The sequence below is a fragment of the Panthera tigris genome, chromosome D2 (assembly GCF_018350195.1).
Source record: "Panthera tigris isolate Pti1 chromosome D2, P.tigris_Pti1_mat1.1, whole genome shotgun sequence".
Taxonomy (NCBI): Eukaryota; Metazoa; Chordata; class Mammalia; order Carnivora; family Felidae; genus Panthera; species Panthera tigris.
This window is the reverse complement of record NC_056670.1, coordinates 11,184,283-11,205,406: the sequence shown is the minus strand read 5'-3', so window position 1 is coordinate 11,205,406 and position 21,124 is coordinate 11,184,283. Positions and strand designations below refer to the sequence as shown.

The 21,124-nt window shown below is 42.4% G+C and overlaps 1 protein-coding gene across 1 annotated transcript in view; it reads left to right on the top strand.

Annotated features, from left to right (window-relative positions):
- The window catches only part of RYR2 (ryanodine receptor 2), a 753,483-nt gene that overhangs the window by 428,950 nt on the left and 303,409 nt on the right, over window positions 1–21,124 (top strand). Inside the window, exons 23-25 of the mRNA XM_042960054.1 lie at window positions 1,671–1,775; window positions 5,203–5,306; window positions 17,257–17,340. Of these exons, the coding sequence (XP_042815988.1) occupies window positions 1,671–1,775; window positions 5,203–5,306; window positions 17,257–17,340 (293 nt within the window). The remainder of the gene's footprint in view (window positions 1–1,670; window positions 1,776–5,202; window positions 5,307–17,256; window positions 17,341–21,124) is intronic.

Here is a 21,124-nt window from a genome sequence, read left to right as displayed (position 1 = left end):
TTCTTAGGTAGAGATTGAGATTGTGGGCCTTGAAGTGAGTCATAGCACCCAGGGTCAAATGCTTTCTTTGGGACCTTGAGGAAGTTACTCCCCTCGTCGATTAGGATCCTAAGGGTATGGTTAATAAATAACACGTTAGCACAATACTTTGCAAACAGGCACCCAAGAAATATTAGCCTTCATTCTTGCTTTTCTGTTTCATAGATATGTACATATCCCGACACAGACAATGAATTAACTAAATATGGCTCTATCTTGACACTGAAGTAACTTCAATAAGGTTGGTTAGATATTGAAAGTTTGTATTACTTTCGAAGATCCAAGGGATTGCTTCTAGATCCTGAAGTAGAATTAATACCAGGCCTCAGAGGGTCCAGTTGTTTGGCGAACGCTTGCTTAGCTCCTGGCATCCTCTTTTCTGTCTCGTCATGCTGAATTTTTATATTATTTAGTAAAAGGAGCAAGCTTTGTTCATGCCTAAAGCTTACTGTGTGTTGTTTCTGGCTGCACGGTGGCAGGATAGGTGTGGTGCTTCCAAAGTGTGGTAGTAAACACGATTAGGAGGATGGAACTGGGCCGGGAGGGACGGTTGGATTCTGCGGTGAGAACACATTGAGGATTTCCCGAGACCTAGAGTATCTCTACCGTTGTGGGGAAAGGGAGCAGTGACAGCCTGCATTTCTGGGGCAACTGCCTCATCAGCGAACGTTGTGGGCAATCGCCTGCCCTCTGTTTGTGGAGGGGACTGGCTGTGGGGTGACACGGAAGTGCGTCACCAGACGTGAACAACCAAGCCCTCTCCTTGAAAACCATTCGTGTTCTTTGTGAAGAGGTCATTAAACTTTCTCTTTTTAAAATATTTATTTTTGATAGAGAAAGTGGGGGAAGGGGAGAGAATAGGAGACAGAGGATCTGAAGCAGGCTCTGCGCTGACAGCCAAGGGTCCAGCGGGGGCTTGAACTCATGAAATGTGAGGTGATGATCTCAGCTGAAGGGTGCTTAACCGACTGAGCCACCCAGGCACCCCTAAACTTCCTCATTTTAATGAGAGCATGTAAAGATAGTTTTCCTTTAGAAGCTCATACTTGGAAACCAATGAGAGTGGTAGAGTTGAGTTAAGGGAAAACATACATCACTACAACCAGGTATTTACAGACTCAGAGAGCCTATGGATTATCCTTTGGCCACTGAATCGCCTTCATTTTGGCCTATGGGGAATGGCTATGTTGGTTTAAGAACTTTGAGGTGATTTCTCTTTTAAGTGATGCACACTTTGGTAGCTATATCCCACGCCCATGAAGGCATCTTTCTTAATGCTGACTGCCCCCACCAACACTCTCTTTTCCTTCTTTCCAACTTCTCATATATTCCCTTGGAAACATAAGCTGTCCCACCCAAAGTCTCCAAATTACCTAAAAAATGTTTAGCTATACCTAGTTATATTTTAATAACTACATTAGAATGTTTAGAACCTCGTTATATTAGTTTTGATGGTTTACGATGGTTTTATTTGGTTCAGCTCACTGTGAGGATAGTTAGCACTGTTTTATTGCATTTGTTTCTGATGTCTTTCTTTTCTTTTCTTTCTTTCTTTCTTTCTTTCTTTCTTTCTTTCTTTCTTTCTTTCTCTCTCTCTCTCTCTCTTTCCTTTTCTTTTCTTGTAATTTTAGATTGTGTTACCTCCTCACCTGGAGAGAATAAGAGAAAAACTGGCAGAGAATATCCATGAACTCTGGGTTATGAATAAAATTGAACTTGGCTGGCAGTATGGTCCGGTAAGTAATTTTGAAATTTATTTTCAGACTTGTTAATACATCTTTCCGAAAACCTAACTTTTTCTCACTCATCCTGCTATGTGGCAACATGAATCGATTAGATTGATTTTTCCCCTTACATATTAGTTTTTGTCCAGTTTTTCATTACAAGAGGGGACAACATTATTGGCGTGTCTGTTGAAGGATGGCTTGCTTGCACAGACAATTGAAAAGTTGTCATTCTTTAGGCTGAAAGTTATATTTTTAAATCAAGGTTAACATATACAGACAATAAGCATTGATTTCTAAGCCACTTGGAAAAAAAAAACAGCTCATTGAAATTGAGAGTGAAAGCTGAAAATGAAAAGAAATCAGTCATTTTTTTTTTCCCCTCCCTGGTGTTTTACTTCTTTTAGTCTTAACTGTGTGTAGCGGTCAGTACGGAGCCTGTGGGCAGAGGGTCATAGTTGATTTCATAGGTGGAAAATAGGCTGAGATACAATGATTGAATATATTTCCAACTTCGTATTTAAAGATCTCCGTTTATAGTTTGTCAGTAGAATTTAGATTAAGGAGAAAAAGCACTTCCTATGCGATTCCATGTATCCTAGACTTATTTTTAGCAGGACTGTGGAAATACTTTTATTTGTATAATGTTATTAGTCTAAATATCCCAAAGATTGTACTTTCTTTGACTGAATATAGAAATAGGTGTATTCATTCTGTCGTAATTTATCGCATTGAGCTTTATTTTTTTTTAATTTTTTTTAATAATTTTTTTTAACGTTTATTTATTTTTGAGACAGAGAGAGACAAAGCATGAATGGGGGAGGGGCAGAAAGAGAGGGAGACACAGAACCGGAAGCAGGCTCCAGGCTCCGAGCTGGCAGCCCAGAGCCCGACGCGGGGCTCGAACTCACGGACCGCGAGATCGTGACCTGAGCCGAAGTCGGACGCTTAACCGAATGAGCCACCCAGGCGCCCCTATCGCATTGAGCTTTAAATAAAGAACATTTAGGATTAGTGTTAGTGGTGATACCGCATGATACCCCATGTTAGCGGTAATGCTGTATGATACTCTACTTCCTCACATTTATGTATTATTTAGATGAATACATTTTCACTTTCCATTTTCACATACAATCTCGCAGGTTCCTGGATTAAATTTTCACAACAGTGCGCTGGGCTATGTGTTATTTCAGTTTTACGGGTGATGATGTCTCCTCTGAGAGTCCTCACAGAGGGAAGGGCCTTGAGAGCAGTCACAGGGATCGTCAGGAGCTAGGACGGGGATCCAGATTTTCTAGCTTCTAGTCTGGAACTGTTTGCTTTGTAAGATCTGCCGAGGCTCTTGACAGTCCCTGAGGTAGGAGATGGTGAGTTTCACAACTGTGTGCCTGGCAGTGGGGAAGGAGAGACATGATAGCAAGACGTGTTTTAGAGTTCAAGTATCGGATATGGATAAGAGAGGGAGGGAAGTCTGGGCAGATTTTTGGTTTTAGCTTGGACCTTTGAGAGGACAGTAGTGTTATTCTCTGGTATAGATGATAGAGGGAAAGAGGACATAACGTAAATGGGGAGTAGAGTATCAGGACTTCGACACATTCACTTCTACTTTTATGTTTAGAATTCATGTAAAATCCTGTGATTCTAGATTTCATTTCCAGAGTCACACATTTAGTCAAGTACATATTGTATATGCTTTTGCCTAAGTCCTGTTCATTTGTAAAGATCACTAGGAAGAAAAAAACAATGTTATTTTTAACATAGTGATGCCTGAAGAGTTTTTTAAAACAATTTTTGCTCACGTTTGCACACTTTTTATGTGGAGTTTCTAGAACCTGGTAATTATTCCCATGGAGTAATTTGTACCCTAACAGCATTTGACTGTCATCTAGTGCTACGATGTACCAATGCCCGTGTCACTTGGGTCTCCAAGAAGATAAAAAAAAAAAAAAAGTATTTAGTAATGTAAGGATCTAGAACAGATTTCTTACTAATTGATTCCTAAAGTCTTGAATTCTGTTTACTCTTATTGCTAATATACACTTTTAAGGATTAATGTGAAAAGTGCCTGTATTAGGCTGATTTTGTTAAGGTGAAGGAATGATTTGTGTTACCTGGAGGTTGCAGCGGGTGAGATCGACAACCGGAACCATCTCAAAGATCAGTCATGCTGCTGATTGACGTCTCCAGTCCGTTTGGCTCTAAACACATAAAATGACTATACATGAAAACTAAATCATCACTGCACCTTCTTACATAGAATTCATTTCAATTTACAAAACATTTGTTAAGTGCCTGTCACGTGTCAGGCATGTTCTAGGTGCTGGGAATACAGCAAAGAACAAAAGAGAACAAAATCCCTGTTTCTGTGGTCTTACTTTCTAGTGCCAGGAGATAGACAATACAGTAAAGTATCCGGTCCGGCAGACCAGAATTTTTTAGCAGGTGGAATTTGTTATGGAAGAAAAAGAAAGTGTAGGGTGAGCGGGCAGATGGCCGCATTGGGAAGGTGGATAGGATAAACCTGGTTGAGAAAATAAGATTTAAACAAATGCGGGAGGGGGCTGGGGGGGGCGAGCTGTGGGTGTCCGAGTAGAGCAGGCATGGGACCTGGGGCCAGGAACTGTGACAAACAGAATAGGGGGCCCAGAGAACACCAAGTTTTACCACTGACCTCAAACATTAATGTGCCAGGGGGGGTTCCAGGGCGAATTTGCTAGGGTGATGAGCTGGGGCTTCCTTCTTGCTTTCCCCCTCCACCTTCCCCCTCCACCTTCCCCCTCCACCTTCCCCCTCCACCTTTCCCCTCCACCTTCCCCCTCCACCTTCCCCCTCCACCTTCCCCCTCCACCTTCCCCCTCCACCTTCCCCCTCCACCTACCCCCTCCACCTTCCCCCCTCCACCTACCCCCTCCACCTTCCCCCCTCCACCTTCCCCCTCCACCTTCCCCCTCCACCTTCCCCCTCCACCTTCCCCCTCCACCTTCCCCCTCCACCTTCCCCCTCCACCTTCCCCCTCCACCTTCCCCCTCCACCTTCCCCCTCCACCTTCCCCCTCCACCTTCCCCCTCCACCTTCCCCCTCCACCTTCCCCCTCCACCTTCCCCCTCCACCTTCCCCCTCCACCTTCCCCCTCCACCTTCCCCCTCCACCTTCCCCCTCCACCTTCCCCCTCCACCTTCCCCCTCCACCTTCCCCCTCCACTTTTCCCCTCCACCTTCCCCCTCCACCTTCCCCCTCCACCTTCCCCCTCCACCTTCCCCCTCCACCTTCCCCCTCCACCTTCCCCCTCCACTTTTCCCCTCCACCTTCCCCCTCCACTTTTCCCCTCCACCTTCCCCCTCCACCTTCCCCCTCCACTTTCCACCACACAGACGCGGCTTGCCGTTGCTAGTGTCTGATATTGGAGACTATTACATGAGGATTTTCTGCCCTGTTTCAGGTTAGAGATGACAATAAGAGACAGCATCCGTGTCTGGTGGAGTTCTCCAAGCTACCGGAGCAGGAACGCAATTACAATTTGCAGATGTCGCTTGAGACCCTGAAGTGAGTTTCTTAACTTTTCCTGTTTTCCTATCTGCCTTACGTGGAACAAACAAGGTATCGATATAGTTTATAATTCAGCGTTGAAGTTACAACTTTTCACAATGCACAGGTGGATTGGATCAATATTTGTTGGGAATTAGACTTTGACCTTGTCATTTTATGTCTTTATAAAGTATCTACCAAAGAGCATCCTACAGATGGGTGTTACAGAACACAAGGGCTCTGTGATCAGATATAGTGCTGCTCAGAGTGTGGGCCATGGACCAGGTCAGTCACAAATTGTTATTGATTTGTGACAAGATAAGAAAAGCTACTAACAATAAGTGTTTAGAAACTTTTATACCAATTCAAGGGAGCAATTTTATGTCTTACTGAATAATTTATAAACAGTAATTTATAAATAATTTACAAAATGTAAGCTTGTATTTTATGTCTTCATTTAAAAAAAATTAATTTTCTCGGGGTACCTGGGTGGCTCAGTCAGTTCAGCGTCCGACTCTTGATTTCAGCTCAGGTCATAATTTCATGGTTTGTGAGTTCGAGCCACATTCAAGCACTGCATCAGGCTCTGAACTGACAGAGCCTGCTTGGGATTCTCTCTCTCTCTCTCTCTCTCCCTCTCCCTCTCTCCCTCTCTCCCTTTCAAAATACATACATACCTACATACATTCATTTTAAATTAAAAAAAACACATGATTTTCTCTGACAAGTTTTTTTGTATTTTATCAGAGAATCAGACCACTACAGGCTAGAAATTAAAAGAAAATTGGTCCTTCATCACAGATAGTTTGAGAAACACTGCTCTAACACATTTTAAAGATGCTGAGTTAAAATAATTAAATAAGTTTTTATTTTTTACTGATGGATTTTCCAGTACTATGAATCTTTAAATTGGGGTGGAATCCATTTATATTTCCCCAAATTACTGAGCTACACCATCTTTTTTCAGAGGATACCTCAGGACCATTTGCCACACTTTGAGAAAGGCTACTGTAGACTGTTTGCCTGCCATCTTAAAAAAAATTTTAGGGGCGCCTGGGTGGCCCAGTCGGTTGAGTGTCCGACTTCAGCTCAGGTCGCGATCTCACCGTTCGTGAGGTTGAGCCCCACGTCGGGCTCTGGGCTGATGGCTCAGAGCCTGGAGCCTGTTTCCGATTCTGTGTCTCCCTCTCTCTCTGCCCCTCCCCCATTCATGCTCTGTCTCTCTCTGTCTCAAAAATAAATAAACATTAAAAAAATTTAAAAAAAAATTTAATGTTTATTCATTTTGGGAGACAGAGAGCGAGTGATGGAGGGGAAGAAAGAGAGAGTGAGACACAGAATCTGAAGCCTGAAGCAGGCTCCAGGCTCTGAGCTGTCAGCACAGAGCCCGATGCAGGGCTCCAACCCGTGAACCATGAGATCATGGCCTGAGCTGAAGTCGGACACTTAACTGACTGAGCCACTCAGGCGCCCCTTGCATGTCATCTTTAACGGCAGATGTGCTTTTCAGTGACTCTGCCAATTGCTGTCATGAAATGTGCCACTTAACCATTGCAAACGAAAGAATGACGTGGTATAAAATAAAGGAGGGAGAATAATGTTACGTTTTAATACAGCAAAGTTCAGAAAATATTTTTGAAAGCACTGTCATGTTTCTTTTATTCCTTTTCTGTCCTTGATGACCCTCTAGGGCTACATTTGTTCAAATGGGTCACTTAATTCTAATTCATGCTTATAGTAGGCTTATATGCTGCGTCCGTTTTTGTTTCAGTTTTGTGAAGGGTAAGGAGTTACTTCTGTTGAACCGGTTTTACCAAGGATTCAGAACATAAAACTTAACCACCTTGTCACACTCTAGGTTTTGCGTTCAAGTATATTTCTTCAAAGAGGTGATAGTAATTAACATTATGGAAATTAACATATTGGGCATAGAATGAGTTTAGGTTCTACTATTGATTTAAAAAGAAAGGGAAATATATACAAATCAAGTAAGTTGAGAACCCACCAAAGATAAAAATTTGCAGCGTGTGCCGGTGATAAAGAATGCATAATGCATGGCTGTGACCTGTGTACCCCGTGTTTGGGATGCCCTGCCTTCCTTTGTATTCTTGATGAGAGGCTTGTACATTTCAATAAGTAATTCACAGCAGCTCACCATTTGCCCATCTTTTACAACAAAATGTTTTATTGAAAGGTCATGGTCGAAGATAATTTAGTTAAATTTGCAGTACACTCCCTATAATTTTAGTGATTGGCAACTCGGCCAGCTATTGCAAAGGGCGAATCCTGGGAAGCAGTGAGGTGGAGAAATCTCTATTTGCATTTAGTGTGTTGAGTTTGACTGCATGTAATCTGATCTCATTCCTAAGAGCCATTGGTGGCTGGTTTGATTAATCATCAGAGTGCATGTACCATGGTGCTGTTGCCCATGGTGAATGCTAATGACCTTTTTCATGAGCTAATTCTCAATAGTTTATGGTTTTACAATGAGCTGATTTAATCTATTTCTTTAAAAAAATTTTTTTTGAGTGTGTTTATTTATTTTTGAGTGAGAGAGATACAGAATGTGAGCTGGGCAGAGAGAGAGGGAGACACAGAATCTGAAGCAGGCTCCAGGCCCCGAGCTGTCAGCACAGAGCCCAGCACAGGGCTCAAACCCACAAATGGCGAGCCCATAAACTGCAAGATCATGACCTGAGCCGAAGTCAGATGCTTAACTGACTGAGCCACCCAGGTGCCCCTAACCTATTTCTTTAAAAATTTACCTTAGAACCGGAAGAGGCCCCACCTCTCCAAAGTTTGGCCCAATCTCAGTAGTTTAGAGAAAGCACAGTAGTTTCTTTCTGTATTTTCTTTAGTCCTTTGTTTGAAAGTCTTCAGAGCAAAGAAGGAGAGAACAACTTTGACTTTGGTTGGTATAGGTTCAAGCACTTGCTGTTCTAAAGGAATCTTAGATTTTTCTGAACCTTAGATTTTCTTCCCTCATTGAAATGGGGGTCATAGTGAATCTACCTTGTGGAACTGTTGTGGGGACTAAATCGTAGAATACTGATGAAGCCTTGAGCACTACATGTCTGACACGCCATGAGAATATCATGGGGGTGATTAACCCTTTATTCATTTGAATTCTGAGAAGTGCCAAGTAACAGAGAAGCAAAAGATTACTCCAGCATATCCCTTATTTGGGGTTAAAGGGTTATTTTAAGTGAATTTGAATTTTGGATGCTCTTCTGTGAATTTTTTGTTGTTGTTGTGCCAATTGTTGAGAAAAGACAACGTCAGATTTGATAGTCGTCTGTGTACTGTAGAGTTCTGCAGACTTCTGGCACCTTCTCTCAGGACGGCACAGTGGTTACAGCATGCCTGCCAAGCCCTGTCCCCAATTTAACCAGTGTTCCTAAAATCTTAGTTTCTGATTTATTCCCAGTATTTTCTGAATTCCAGATATTAAATTTTTTTAAGCTTATGTATTTATTTTGAGAGACAGAGATGCATGGGTCGGGGACAGGTAGAGAGAGAGGGAGAGAGAGAATCCCAAGCAGGCTCTGCACCATCAGCACGGAGCCCGATGTGGAACTTGAGCCCATGAAACCGTGAGATCATGACCTGAGCCAAAACCAAGAATCAGATGCTAAACTGACCAAGTCACCCAGGCACCCCGATCTTAATTATTGAATAAATGACTTATGTTTGGGAAGTGAAAGTTATAATGATTTTTAGTCAACATAGTGTATACTTGCATAGAATCTTTCTTTGGAAGGGGCGCCTGGGTGGCTCAGTTGGTTAAGCGGCCGACTTCGGCTCAGGTCATGATCTCGTGGTCCGTGAGTTCGAGCCCCGCGTCGGGCTCTGTGCTGACAGCTCAGAGCCTGGAGCCTGTTTTGGATTCTGTGTCTCCCTCTCTCTGACCCTCCCCCATTCATGCTCTGTCTCTTTCTTTCTCAAAGATAAATAAACGTTAAAAAAATTTTTTTTAAATAAAAAAAAAGAATCTTTCTTTGGAAGTCAACAAAAATCGAGGAAGACTATGACAGTGTTTTTCTTCTGGTCAAGTAGTTTTTTCCTTAAAATTATTTTTGGGAAATGTGATTTGTTTGCATATGTATGTAGCAAGGGATGAGATGAGGAATCGGGACACAGGGACACCAAGGGGAGCAATATGGAACCAGGGGAGAAAAGTAGCAGTTAAGAGAAGAGGAGTGATTTTTGTTTAAAAGAGCATATTTCCTGGGCGCCTGGGTGGCTCAGTCGGTTAAGCATCCGACTTCAGCTCGGGTCATGATCTCGCGGTTTGTGAGGTTGAGCCCTGCGTCGGGCTCTGTGCTGACAGCTCAGAGCCTGGAGCCTGCTTCGGATTCTGTGTCTCCCTCTCTCTCTGCCCCTCCCCCACTTGTGCTCTGTCTCTCTCTGTCTATCAAACATAAATAAAATGTAAAAGAGCAGGTTTCCCTTCTAGTTTTGTATCTTATTTTAGTTCAGTCTCTTGCTGGCAACAGTTTTCGCCATCTCTAAATATTGTGACTCTTCTTACCGTTTATTTATTTATATTTGAGAGAGAGGGAGCACAAGCAGACAGAGACAGAGAAGGAGGCACAGAATCTGAAGGAGGCTCCAGGCTCCAAGCTGTCAGCACAGAGCCCAACATAGGGCTCGGACCCACGAAGTGTGGGATCATGACCTGAGCTAAAGTCGGACACTCAGCCGACTAAGCCACCCAGGTGCCCCTAAATCTTGTGACTCTTTCTGTTCAGTCCTGGGCTCAGTCTTCTCTCTCTTGCAAAGTCTTCGGGCATTCTCCTCCCACGCAGATACCACACAGGTGCGGACAACTCCCTAGATGTACATCTGTACCCCAGACACCTGCCCTGTGTGTCTCCCGTTCTTCAATTGGTATTTTCCCTGTTTGCGTCTGAGGCACCTTGACCTACAGACTTTCGTCCCCTGTGAATGGCATCTCCACTCATCCTGCCGCATAGACTAGAAACTTAGGAGTCATCCTGGACTCCTCCTTTTGTTTGATCCCTGCATCCAACCCATCATCAGGTCCTCCCACGTGTATCTCCAGTCTTTCCCCTTCCCCGATTTCCACAGCACTCCTCTCAGTCTGAGCCATCATCACGTGTCACCTAGACTGTCACGGGAATCTCCTCACTGCCCCCCGCCCCCCCACTTGGCTTCTTCCAATTCATTCTGTGCACAGCGGCAGGTCTCAGCTGCCCGGATGCAGTCATACACATGTTGCTGAGAACTGTTCGGTGGCTCCCCACTGCATTTAATCAAATGTTCCAGCCTCATGGGTCTGTATAAACGCTGGGCGATCGGACACGTCCCACTTCTCAGTGTATCTAATTCCTGCCCTTGTTCCAGCCCCGTGGTTTCTTCCCTCCACTCATTCACATTTTGTCCTGCCTCCTATATGCTGTTCCTTTGGCCTGGAAAGTTCTTTGCCTTACTCCTAGATAGGCCCCTCCCTACCCATTCCTCACCGTTAGGCTTAAGTGTACTTCCTTGAGGAGACCTTCCCCATAACCTCCCCACTCTCTCTTATAACACCTTGTAGTATTTTTTATAACTCTCAACACAATTTTTAGTATTACTTTCTGAGTTATTTAATACGTTAATATTTACTATTGGACTGGAAGCTCTATGAAGGTAGGGGCCGTGATGTTTTGTTTTGTTTCGTTTTCATTCACCATCATAATACCCGGTTCCAACAAAGCATCCAGCACAGAAAATTTACCGTGTTGCCAAATTGCTTGGATATTGCAGGTGTACCTCCAACTTTGTGATGTGTTTAACCCCTCCAATCTCAGGCTTTTAAAAAGCGTTCTTCCCCTCGAATGGTGAAGCGCCCCCTGTAACACACACCAGCTATCTCAGAGTCGCTTCCGAAGCTTCTCTTTCCCCTCACCCAGGGCCTTCTAATGATCCTCTAGTCCATCCACTTCTTTCTTTTCTCCCATCGCTAATGATGCGATTAGCCCTCCAGCCCCTCCCGTGCTACCGGCATCCTGTACCACATTAACCTAAGCTACCGTTATTAACCATCTGAAAGTGGCATGCACTCCCCACGGGTCCAGCGGAGATGTATACATTCTCCTCTCTTCTCCTTCCGTGCTTGGTAGCCAGCTGGTCGTTTCTGAACACTTAGGCCTCCGCGTCATTCTCCCAATTTACATTCTTTTTTTTTTTTAATGTTTATTTATTTTTGAGAGTGAGAGAGAGGACGGATGAGCAGAGAGAGAGGGAGACACAGAATCCAAAGCAGGCTCCAGACTCTGAGCTGTCAGCACAGAGCCCGACGGGGGTGGGGGCTCAAACCCATGAACCGTGAGATCATCACCTGAGCTGACGTCGAGGCCCCCAACCGACTGAGCCACCTGGGCACCCCCACAATTGACATTCTTTTAAAGCAGCTTTCCACCGATCTTTAGGTGAAGACAGTGCCTTAATTTGTATAAAAGTCTACAAAGTCTGGCCTCCCGTCTAACCAGCTTCATCCTATGGGAGGGCTACTCTCTCTCTGTCTTGCCATCACACTAGCCTTTTCTGAGTCACCTGTTTGCATATTTCCTTCCAGCACAGGGCTTTCTATGTGTCCTCTTCCTGGGAGGTTCCTCTCTGGGCCCTGTTCCCATCCCTTACATCTCCGATCGCTCCCTCAGGAAACATTTGCGGTTTCAGTAAACATTCCCTGACGCAGTAAGGCCCCCTTTCGTGGACACGCGCCCCTTCTGTATCTCTCAGCGTAGACACTTCCTTTCCTGGTTTGTGTAATCACAGGATGGCCTCTCCACCAGACCCTGCATTTCTTGGGGGCGGGCTTCTCATTTACCCACCATTTTTCAGACTTTCCCCAGAACCTGGTAAATGTTCTTCGAATGAGTGAAGCAATGAATAGGCAATAAAGCTCAGTCTCTAACCAGGCTTTTCCATACCAAGTGCTCGTCATCTGCAGGGTGCCTCGTGTTCTCTCCGTGGCTCTATGCCAGTCTGTTTACCCGTTTCCTGTGGCTATCTGCTGTAAGTACTACAGTGCCACATGGACCATTTTCGGCTGTTTAATCTAGTAGTATTTACTGAAGACATGTGCAAGTTACTGCAGATATCTGCGGTTACTAAGACAGAGACAGGGAACCCACCGTCGGGTAGTCTGTTTCTGCCCCGTTATTCTGTTCTTCTCTGGCGTGGACTAGGACACCTAGCCTCACCCAGGCTTCCCTGGGCACACTTTGTAGTGTGCTCTCCTCTCCTCATTCCTCAGCAGACTCTTTTTTTTTTTTTTTTTAATATTTTGATAATGCATTCCAATATAATCCTTTTATTTGTTTTTAAATGTTTATTATTTTTGAGGGAGGGTGTGAGTGGGGGAGGGGTGGGGGAGGGGGAACAGAGGATCTGAATTGGGCTCTGCGCTGACAGGAGCGAGCCCAGTGTGGGACTCAAACTCAGGAACCATGAGATCATGACCTGAGCCAAAGTCAGACGCTCAATTGACTGAGTCACCCAGGTGCCCGTACTCCTCAGCAGACTTTTAAACGTCTTAAACATGTGAGTTAAACAGATACATTAAACCAGATACAGTGGTTTTAATACAGATAATACAGAGACCAATTCAAAGAACTTGGGGTGGTTGATAATTTCACTAAATAGATTTTTTAAATGATCTGTTGCTCTGATTTTAAAACCTCCTTGGATTAGGTATAGAATTCTTAGATATAAAGCCAAAACACATGATCAATAAATTGCATTTTATATACAGCAAAACCTTTTGTACTTCAGAAGAAACTATGAAGAAACTTTTGACGAGAAAAGCCACAGACTGGGAGAAAATACTTATATGTCATATAAATTATGTCATGTCATATATATCATACATTATATTTGTAGACTTTGTAGAAAATAAGGGGAAGTCCTGCTAAAGGATTTGTATTCAGAATATATAAAGAGTTCTTACAACTCAACAATAAGAGTACATACAGCCCAATTAAAAATAAACAAGGCATTTGAGCATCTGAGATCTTCTTGAGCATTTGAGATCTTCTTACCAAAGAAGATCTATGAATGACTAGCAAGCACATTTATAAAATGCTTAACATCATAGCTCATTAGGAAAATGCAAGTGAAATCATAATGAAATGCATCACATACATTCCAAGGGCTATGACATAAAAGACAGACTGGAAAACCCCCATTAATTTACCAAACAACCTAGCAATTCTACTCCTACATATGTAACTAAGAGAAATGAAACCTTATATCCATGAAAAGACTTTTGTATGAAGGTCTGCAGAAGCATCTTCATAGAAGCATTATATGTAATAGTCAAAAGGTTGAAACCATGCAAATGTTCATAAACTTATGAAAGGATAGACAAAATGTGATGTAGCCCCACAATGGGATACTTTTCAGCAATAAAAGGAGATAAGCTACTGATAAACATTATAACATTCATAAACCTAAAAAACATTAATCTGAGTCAAAAAAGCCTGGCACAAAAGATCCTAATTTATATGATTCTTTAAAAAAAATTTTTTTTAACGTTTATTTATTATTGAGAGACGGAGAGAGACAGAGCACGAGCATGGGAGGGGCAGAGAGAGGAGGAGACGCAGAATGTGAAGCAGGTTCCAGGCTCCGAGCTGTCAGCACAGAGCCTGACGCGGGGCTTGAACTCACAAACTGCGAGATCATGACCTGAGCCAAAGTCAGACGCCCAGCCGACTGAGCCACCCAGGCACCCCTGTATGATTCTTTTTATATATAATTTTTAGAAAAGGCAGATCTACGGAGACGGAATATAGATTAGTGGTTGCCTGGGGGAGGTGGGGTCGGAGTGAGGAATGAATGCAAACAGGCATGAGGAACTTGGTGAGATGAGATATTCTAAAACTGGATTGTAGTGATGGTCATACAACTTTGCAGGTTTATTAAAACAGTAATAAATTAACCTTTTCGAGGTACATTTCTGACCTGACAGCTTCTAATTCTATCTTTCTGAGCATAATCCTCAGTAACCTGTCCGTTGTCCATCCACCTAAGTGTGAGTCCCTCAGTGTGGCATTCAAGGCCCTCACTTAGTGTATAGTCAAGTTCTCCATTCATTGTAATCAGAAGATTTCTCAGTGGGTGTGCCCTCAAAGATCGAATTGTCAGAGTTTAAGATAGATCCTAATATTATTGTCACCTTGAGTTCCCTCAGAGCTGGGTCTGGCATCCTCCTGATGATTTCATAGCTTTCTATGTATCTCATTGGACACAGGACACTGAATTGTAATTAACTATTGCTGTAGTCCCCACTGACCAGTAAGCTTATCCCCAGAATTTAGGACAGGGCCTGCCACTAGTGATGTTCAGGAGATATTTATTGAATAGTTAAATGAATGAAGGAATAATGACAAAAAACTTCCTATCCTATGGACACTGATTGAATACGTGTAACCCATGTTTATTCTCTGAGTGTGTTTTCTATTCTTCTATTAATGATCAGTCTCATTTTTTAAAATTGTTTTTAAGTTTATTTATTTTTGAGAGACAGACAGAGAGAGTGAGTGGGGGAGGGACAGAGAGAGACAGAGAGAGAAAATCCCAAGCAGGCTGCATACTGTCAGCACAGAGCCCGATGTGGGGCTTGAACTCACAAACCGTGAGATCATGACCTGAGCCGAAACCAAGAGTCAGACGCTTAACTGACTGAGCCGCCCAGGTGCCCCATGCTCGATCTCATTTTAATTGGCACATTCTCTAGGTAATTTTTACAGCTTCAGTCAGTTCTTGATCTGTCCATACTTATGCAGATTAACACTTGAAGGGTAATTTCACAGGATCATCTGAATTTTACCACATTTAACCTAAAATTTAACTTGATGACAGTTGATGTGTAAATATACATAGCTGTACCTATCTATGCCATCTATCTATCTCCAGATTTTCATTTTTAAGATGTTGTAGGGGATAAGTGTAAATGAATTGTAAATATTTGCCACATCCCTTCTGGAACTGACTAGAACCTAGAAATTCTGTAATCCAAAAAGGATTAGCCATTGTCTCTTATTCTGTTGGGATAGGAGAAACCACTCATTGTCATGGCTACTAAAGGCACATTGTTCCATATAAACCTGGGGGACTTTAAAGGTTGAGTTCTACATGTGAATGGTAAGGATATTTCTCAGGAAAAGCAATGAAAGGTCATTCAGGGGAGGAAAAGATACAGAGTATCTTAAAAAAAAAATGGATAAACTCTTCTTGGCAAACAGGGACCCCTGATAGACATTTGAAAACGAGATTTTTTTTCTAGATAGAAAGTTCAGTAAAGGATTAAAAACATATGGGGCATTTGTGTCTACTAAAGGTTGCATTTCAAACCAGTGATAAAAGGTGAATTATTTGGTAAATATTTTATGAAGAATTAGGTATCCATCTGGAAAAAAAAATAAAGTTAAGCTGTGCCTGAAGCTAATAGACCCCTCTGACCATCACCCCCACACAGGAAAGCATGGACATTTTTCTTCAAATGACTTTACAAATGGGGTATCTCTCAGTGCCACATAAAATTCAGAAGCTATAAGAAAAGATGGTAAGTTTCAGTTATATAAAAACATATTTGAGATTCTGCATATAAATAGCACTAAATAAAGGAAAAAGACAGACTAGAGAAAAACATTTGCAACTCCTATCTCAGACATAGGAAGAGCTTCTAAAATGCAATAAAAAACCCAAATCTAATGGAAAAGTGAACAAGTAATATTTTCAAAGAAAAAAAAGTACAGGTACTCTTAAGAATATGAAAACAGCACTCAGGTACACTTAGAATATGAAAAATACAGGAGCGCCTGGCTGGCTCTGCTGATAAAGCATGTGACTGTTGATCTTGGGGTTGTAAGTTTGAGCACCATGTTGGGTGTAGAGGTTACTTAAAAGTATAGTCTTAAAAAAGCAAAGCAAAATGGTAATGAGATACCCTTTTAACCGACTAATTGGTAAAGCGTAAGCTGTTTGGTAACTGTGTATGGGAAACAGGCAATGTTGTAGACTGATGGTGGGAATGTAAGTTAGTAGCGACTCTATAGACATTTGATAATATTTATGAATCCTTGTTTTATCTGATTTATTTTGAGAGCTAGAGAGAGAACCAGTGGAGGAGGGGGAGAGAGAGAGAGGGACAGAGGATCTGAAGCAGGCTCTGCACTGACAGCAGAGAGCCTTACGTGGGGCTCAAACCCACGAGCTGTGAGATCATGACCTGAGCCGCAGTTGGATGCTCAACTGACTGAGCCACCCAGGAGTCCTATAAATCTTTAAAATGCATATACCCTGTGACTCAGTAATCCCATGTCTAGGAATTTTTAACCTACAGATGGAGGATACAGTACATGTACTAAACGTATGAGGTTATTCATTGTGACATTGTTTATAATAACAAAAGACTAGGTATGAACAGAGAACTGGGTAAAAACATTCTGATACATCCAACTAATGGAGAACTTCAAAGTTGTTGAAAAATAAGGCAGCTTTATATGAAAGAACCGTATATCAAAGTTATGGTGCAAAGTCAAGATAGAAAATTGCAGAGAACTATACTCATTGTGTAAAAGGGAACAAAGAAACAATACACATGCACACACACACACACACACACACCCATACATGTGTGTTCGAGACTGCACAGACTAGAGCAGGATATTCAAGAATTGGAAGCAGTCAGTGCCTTTAGGGAAAGAAACAGGACCACAGGGAGGGGTTTGGAGAAAGACATACTATTCACTTGTTTTTTTGTGAGGTTTCAATTTTCAATGTCTTACTCATTACTCAAAACTAAATACCTTATAAGCGTTTTTCCTTTGCATTAACAATTTCTTCTCTGCTTTCAAGGTTGACTGTCCTACCTTATTCCCATCTGCTATTGTGTTGGGTTATTCCAGACATAGAGAGGGAGTTGTTACAGCTCATCTCTGGTTTTGTTTTCCAGGACTTTGTTGGCATTAGGATGTCATGTGGGAATAGCAGATGAACATGCTGAAGAAAAGGTGAAAAAAATGAAGCTGCCCAAGAAGTAAGTTGAACGTCTAAACAATATTAGCCTATGCATCAATTTAGTGCACACAAATAACTCTTTTTTTAATTGTATTTAAATCCAAGTTATCATATAGTGTAGTAACAGTTTCAGGAGTAGAATTTAGTGATTCATCACTTACATATAACACCCAGTGCTCATCTCAACAAGTGCCTGCCTAATGCCCATCCCCCATTTAGCCCATTCCCCCTACCCAGCAGCCCTCAGTTTATTCTCTGTATTTAAGGATCTCTTATGTTTTACCCCCCTTCCTGTTTTTATATTATTTTGGCTTCCCTTCCCCTATGTTCATCTGTTTGACTTCTTAAATTCCACATGAGTAAAATCATGTATCTGTCTTTCTCTGACTGACTTATTTCGCTTAGCATAATAGCCTCTAGTTCCTTCCATGTTATTGCAAATAGCAAGATTTCATTTTTTTAAATCACTGAGTAATATTCCATTGTATACATACCATATATACACATTGTTTTTAACCATTCACCAGATGATGGACATATGAGCTCTTTCCATAATTTAGCTATGGTTGATAGCTATAAACATTGGGGTGATGTGCCCCTTTGAATTAGCATTTAAAAATTTTTTTCTTTAATGTTTATTTGCTTTTGAGAGAGAGAGACAGACAGACAGACAGACAGAGTGCAAGCGGGGGAGGGAGGGGCAGAGAGAGAGACACAGAATCCGAAGCAGGTTCCAGGCTCTGAGCTGTCAGCACAGAGCCCAACACGGGGCTCGAGCCCATGAACTATAAGATTATGACCTGAGCTGAAGTCAGATGCCTAATCGACTGAGCCACCCAGATGCTCCTTGAGTCAGCATTTTTGTATCCTCTGGATAAATACCAAGTAGTGCAATTTCTGGGTAGTAGGGTAGCTCTATTTTTAATTTTTTGAGGAACCTCCATGCTGTTTTCCAGAGTGGCCGCACCAGTTTATATTCCCACCAGCAGTGCAAAAGTGTTCCCCTTTCAACTCAGCCTCACCCACATCTGTTGTTTCCTGAGTTGTTAAGTTTAGCCATTCTGACAGCATCCAGATAACTCCTGCTGGATACCTGGGTGACTTCCTCAGTAAGGAAATAAAGCTCAGGAAATATTTGGGAGTATGTTATAAAAAGTATGTTATTTTCTCTGTGTGTAGGTGTGCGTGTATACACCTGTGCCTATATTCCTAACTGCTTATCTATGGTTTTCTACTTTCTACAGAAAATATTCGTATAATTTAACTTGGCTTTTACTAAAAGAATATATATTTTTTAAAATGTTTTTTAAGGTTTATTCATTTTTCAGAGACAGAGAGAAAGAGTGGGAGTGGAGGTGGGGCAGAAGGAGAGGGAGACACGGAATCTGAAACAGGCTCCAGGCTCTGAGCTGTCCGCACAGAGCCCGATGCGGGGCTCAAACTCATGGACCGTGAGATCATGACCTGAGCTGAAGTTGGATGCTTAACCGACTGTAACACCCAGATGCCCCACTAAAAGAATATATTTTAGGAATAGTTATAAAGTTGGCATTATTATCGACATTTTACAATGAGAATCTGAGACTATGAATGTTATAGGGGTGATTTTACCTCCTGGGCTACAGCCTCTATTCTGTGATCCTGTTTAACTTCTCAAAACCTCACCTTTCTCAGCTGCTAACAGATGATACCTTCTTCATAAGGATATTTGGGTATTAAATGAGGAAGTGTTAAAGAAATGATTGCTATATCCTGTTATTATTTTTGCTTAATTTCAGTTTCCAGGAGGTACACATTGTAGATAGGAGGTCTGGAAATGTGTTCAGTAATATCATGAAGATTAAAGCAAAGCAGCCACCCGTAATCTCCATCAGTCACCCTGGCTTTGTGTTACCCCAGATAAACACAAAATCAAAATAGAAATAGTGTGGGAAGCCTGAGTGACTCAGTGGGTTAAGCATCTGACTCTTGATTTCTGCTCAGGTCGTGATCCCAGGGTGGTGGGATGGAGCCCGTGTTGTGCTCTACTCTGAGCTTGGAGCCTGCTTAAGGTGCTGTCTCTCTGCTTTTGCCCCTTTCCCCTGCTTGCACGCTCTCTTCCTTAAAGAAACGAACAAGCAAACAAACAAATAAATAAATTTTTTAAAAGGGGGATATAAAGAAGGAACATCAGGCGAGTCATGTTGCTGATGTCATGCTTGTACCCGGCATTTTAGAAACTAGGAGCATTGTAATAAACAAAGCCCCAGCCCTTATTGAGTGTACATTTACAGAAGTCTGTTCCTCTTCTGTTAGATTTATTCCTACGTGTCTCATCTATCTTAGATATTAAGGATTTCTTTCTTTTTGTCGTTGCACATGATGTCTAAATGATATTTTAAAAGATATCAATCTAGCAATATTACTAAATTTATTGTTAACAAATACCTCTGCAGATTCTTGGAGTTTTCCAGGTAATAATAATATTACCTGATATTGATGGCAGTTTGTTTTCTTCCTTTCCAATACGCCTACTGTTTTTCTTGTCTCATTGCATTGGCTATGTTGAATATCTCAGGTAATAGTAGCTTATAGTGTCTCATTCCTGAATCTTTAAACAAACAAAAAAAAAAACTTTGGGGTTTAAGTACCTTGTAGATTATTAATGGATCCCATTATTATTATTATTATTATTATTGTTTATTTGAGAGAAAGAGAGAGAGTGCTAGTGGGGAAGGAGCAGAGAGAGAGGGAGAGAGAATCCTAAGCAGGCTCAGCACTGTCAGTGCAGAGCCCGATGCAGGGGTGAATTCCGGGAACCATGATATCATGACCTGAGCCAAAATCAAGAGTCGGATGCTCAATTGACTGCGCCACTCAGGCACCCCTTATCCCTCCTTTTAATCAACAAATCAGACATTCATACAGAAACGAGAGCATCTTTGTGGAGGTTTCCAGATTTTGCACCTTACTCCAAGAGACCCAGCAGGAATCTCACTCATCAGTTCAGATGGTAGGAGACAGACAGACCCCAAAGAAACCTTAGAACCTGATTAACAGGTGCAACTGCCCAGATCCCTCTTGTGGCTGTTTGGGCAGGAATTGGGTGAGTGCTGAACTGAGCAGACACTCACCCACCACAGAGAGCTTGCAGAAATCTAGCCCTTCGAAAGGGAGATTCCAATACACCATTGAAGAAGAAAGGAAAAGGAGGGGTGTCTGGGTGGCTCAGTTGGTTAAGCGGTTAAGTGTCCAACTGTGGCTCAGGTCATGATCTCATAGTTCATGAGTTCGAGCCCCATGTCAGGCTCTGTGCTGACAGCTCAGACCCTGGAGCCTGCTTTGGAGTCTATGTCTCCCTCTCTCTCTGCCTCTCCTCTACTCATGCTCTGTCTCTGTCTCTCTGCCTCTCTCTCTCTCTCTCTCTCTCTCTCTCTCTCTCAAAAATAAATAAACATTAAAATAAAAAGAAAGGAAAAAGGAGAAAATGAGTTTAGTCATGGTGAAGTGGTAGGAGAAATTTTCTGGACACTGCCCTACCTCCAAGAAGGTGCCTTTTGGGGCTGATTTATCTAGTGAAGGTGACCTGTCCCACAGGCAAAGAGGAAGATGGTGAGAGAGGACCCAGCTTCCCCAGCTGGCAAGATGCAGCTTGAGATACCCATTTCTGTCCATCAGCACCCAGTGTACTAATGTGGGAGCTTAGTGGGTGGAAGCTTAGGGAGGATTTGGGGAAAGAGGAAGATAATATTTGCAGACATTGAATCTGGTCAGCAGAAAGTCCATCTAGAAGCCTTTGGGAATGACATGCCCTACCCCATCTC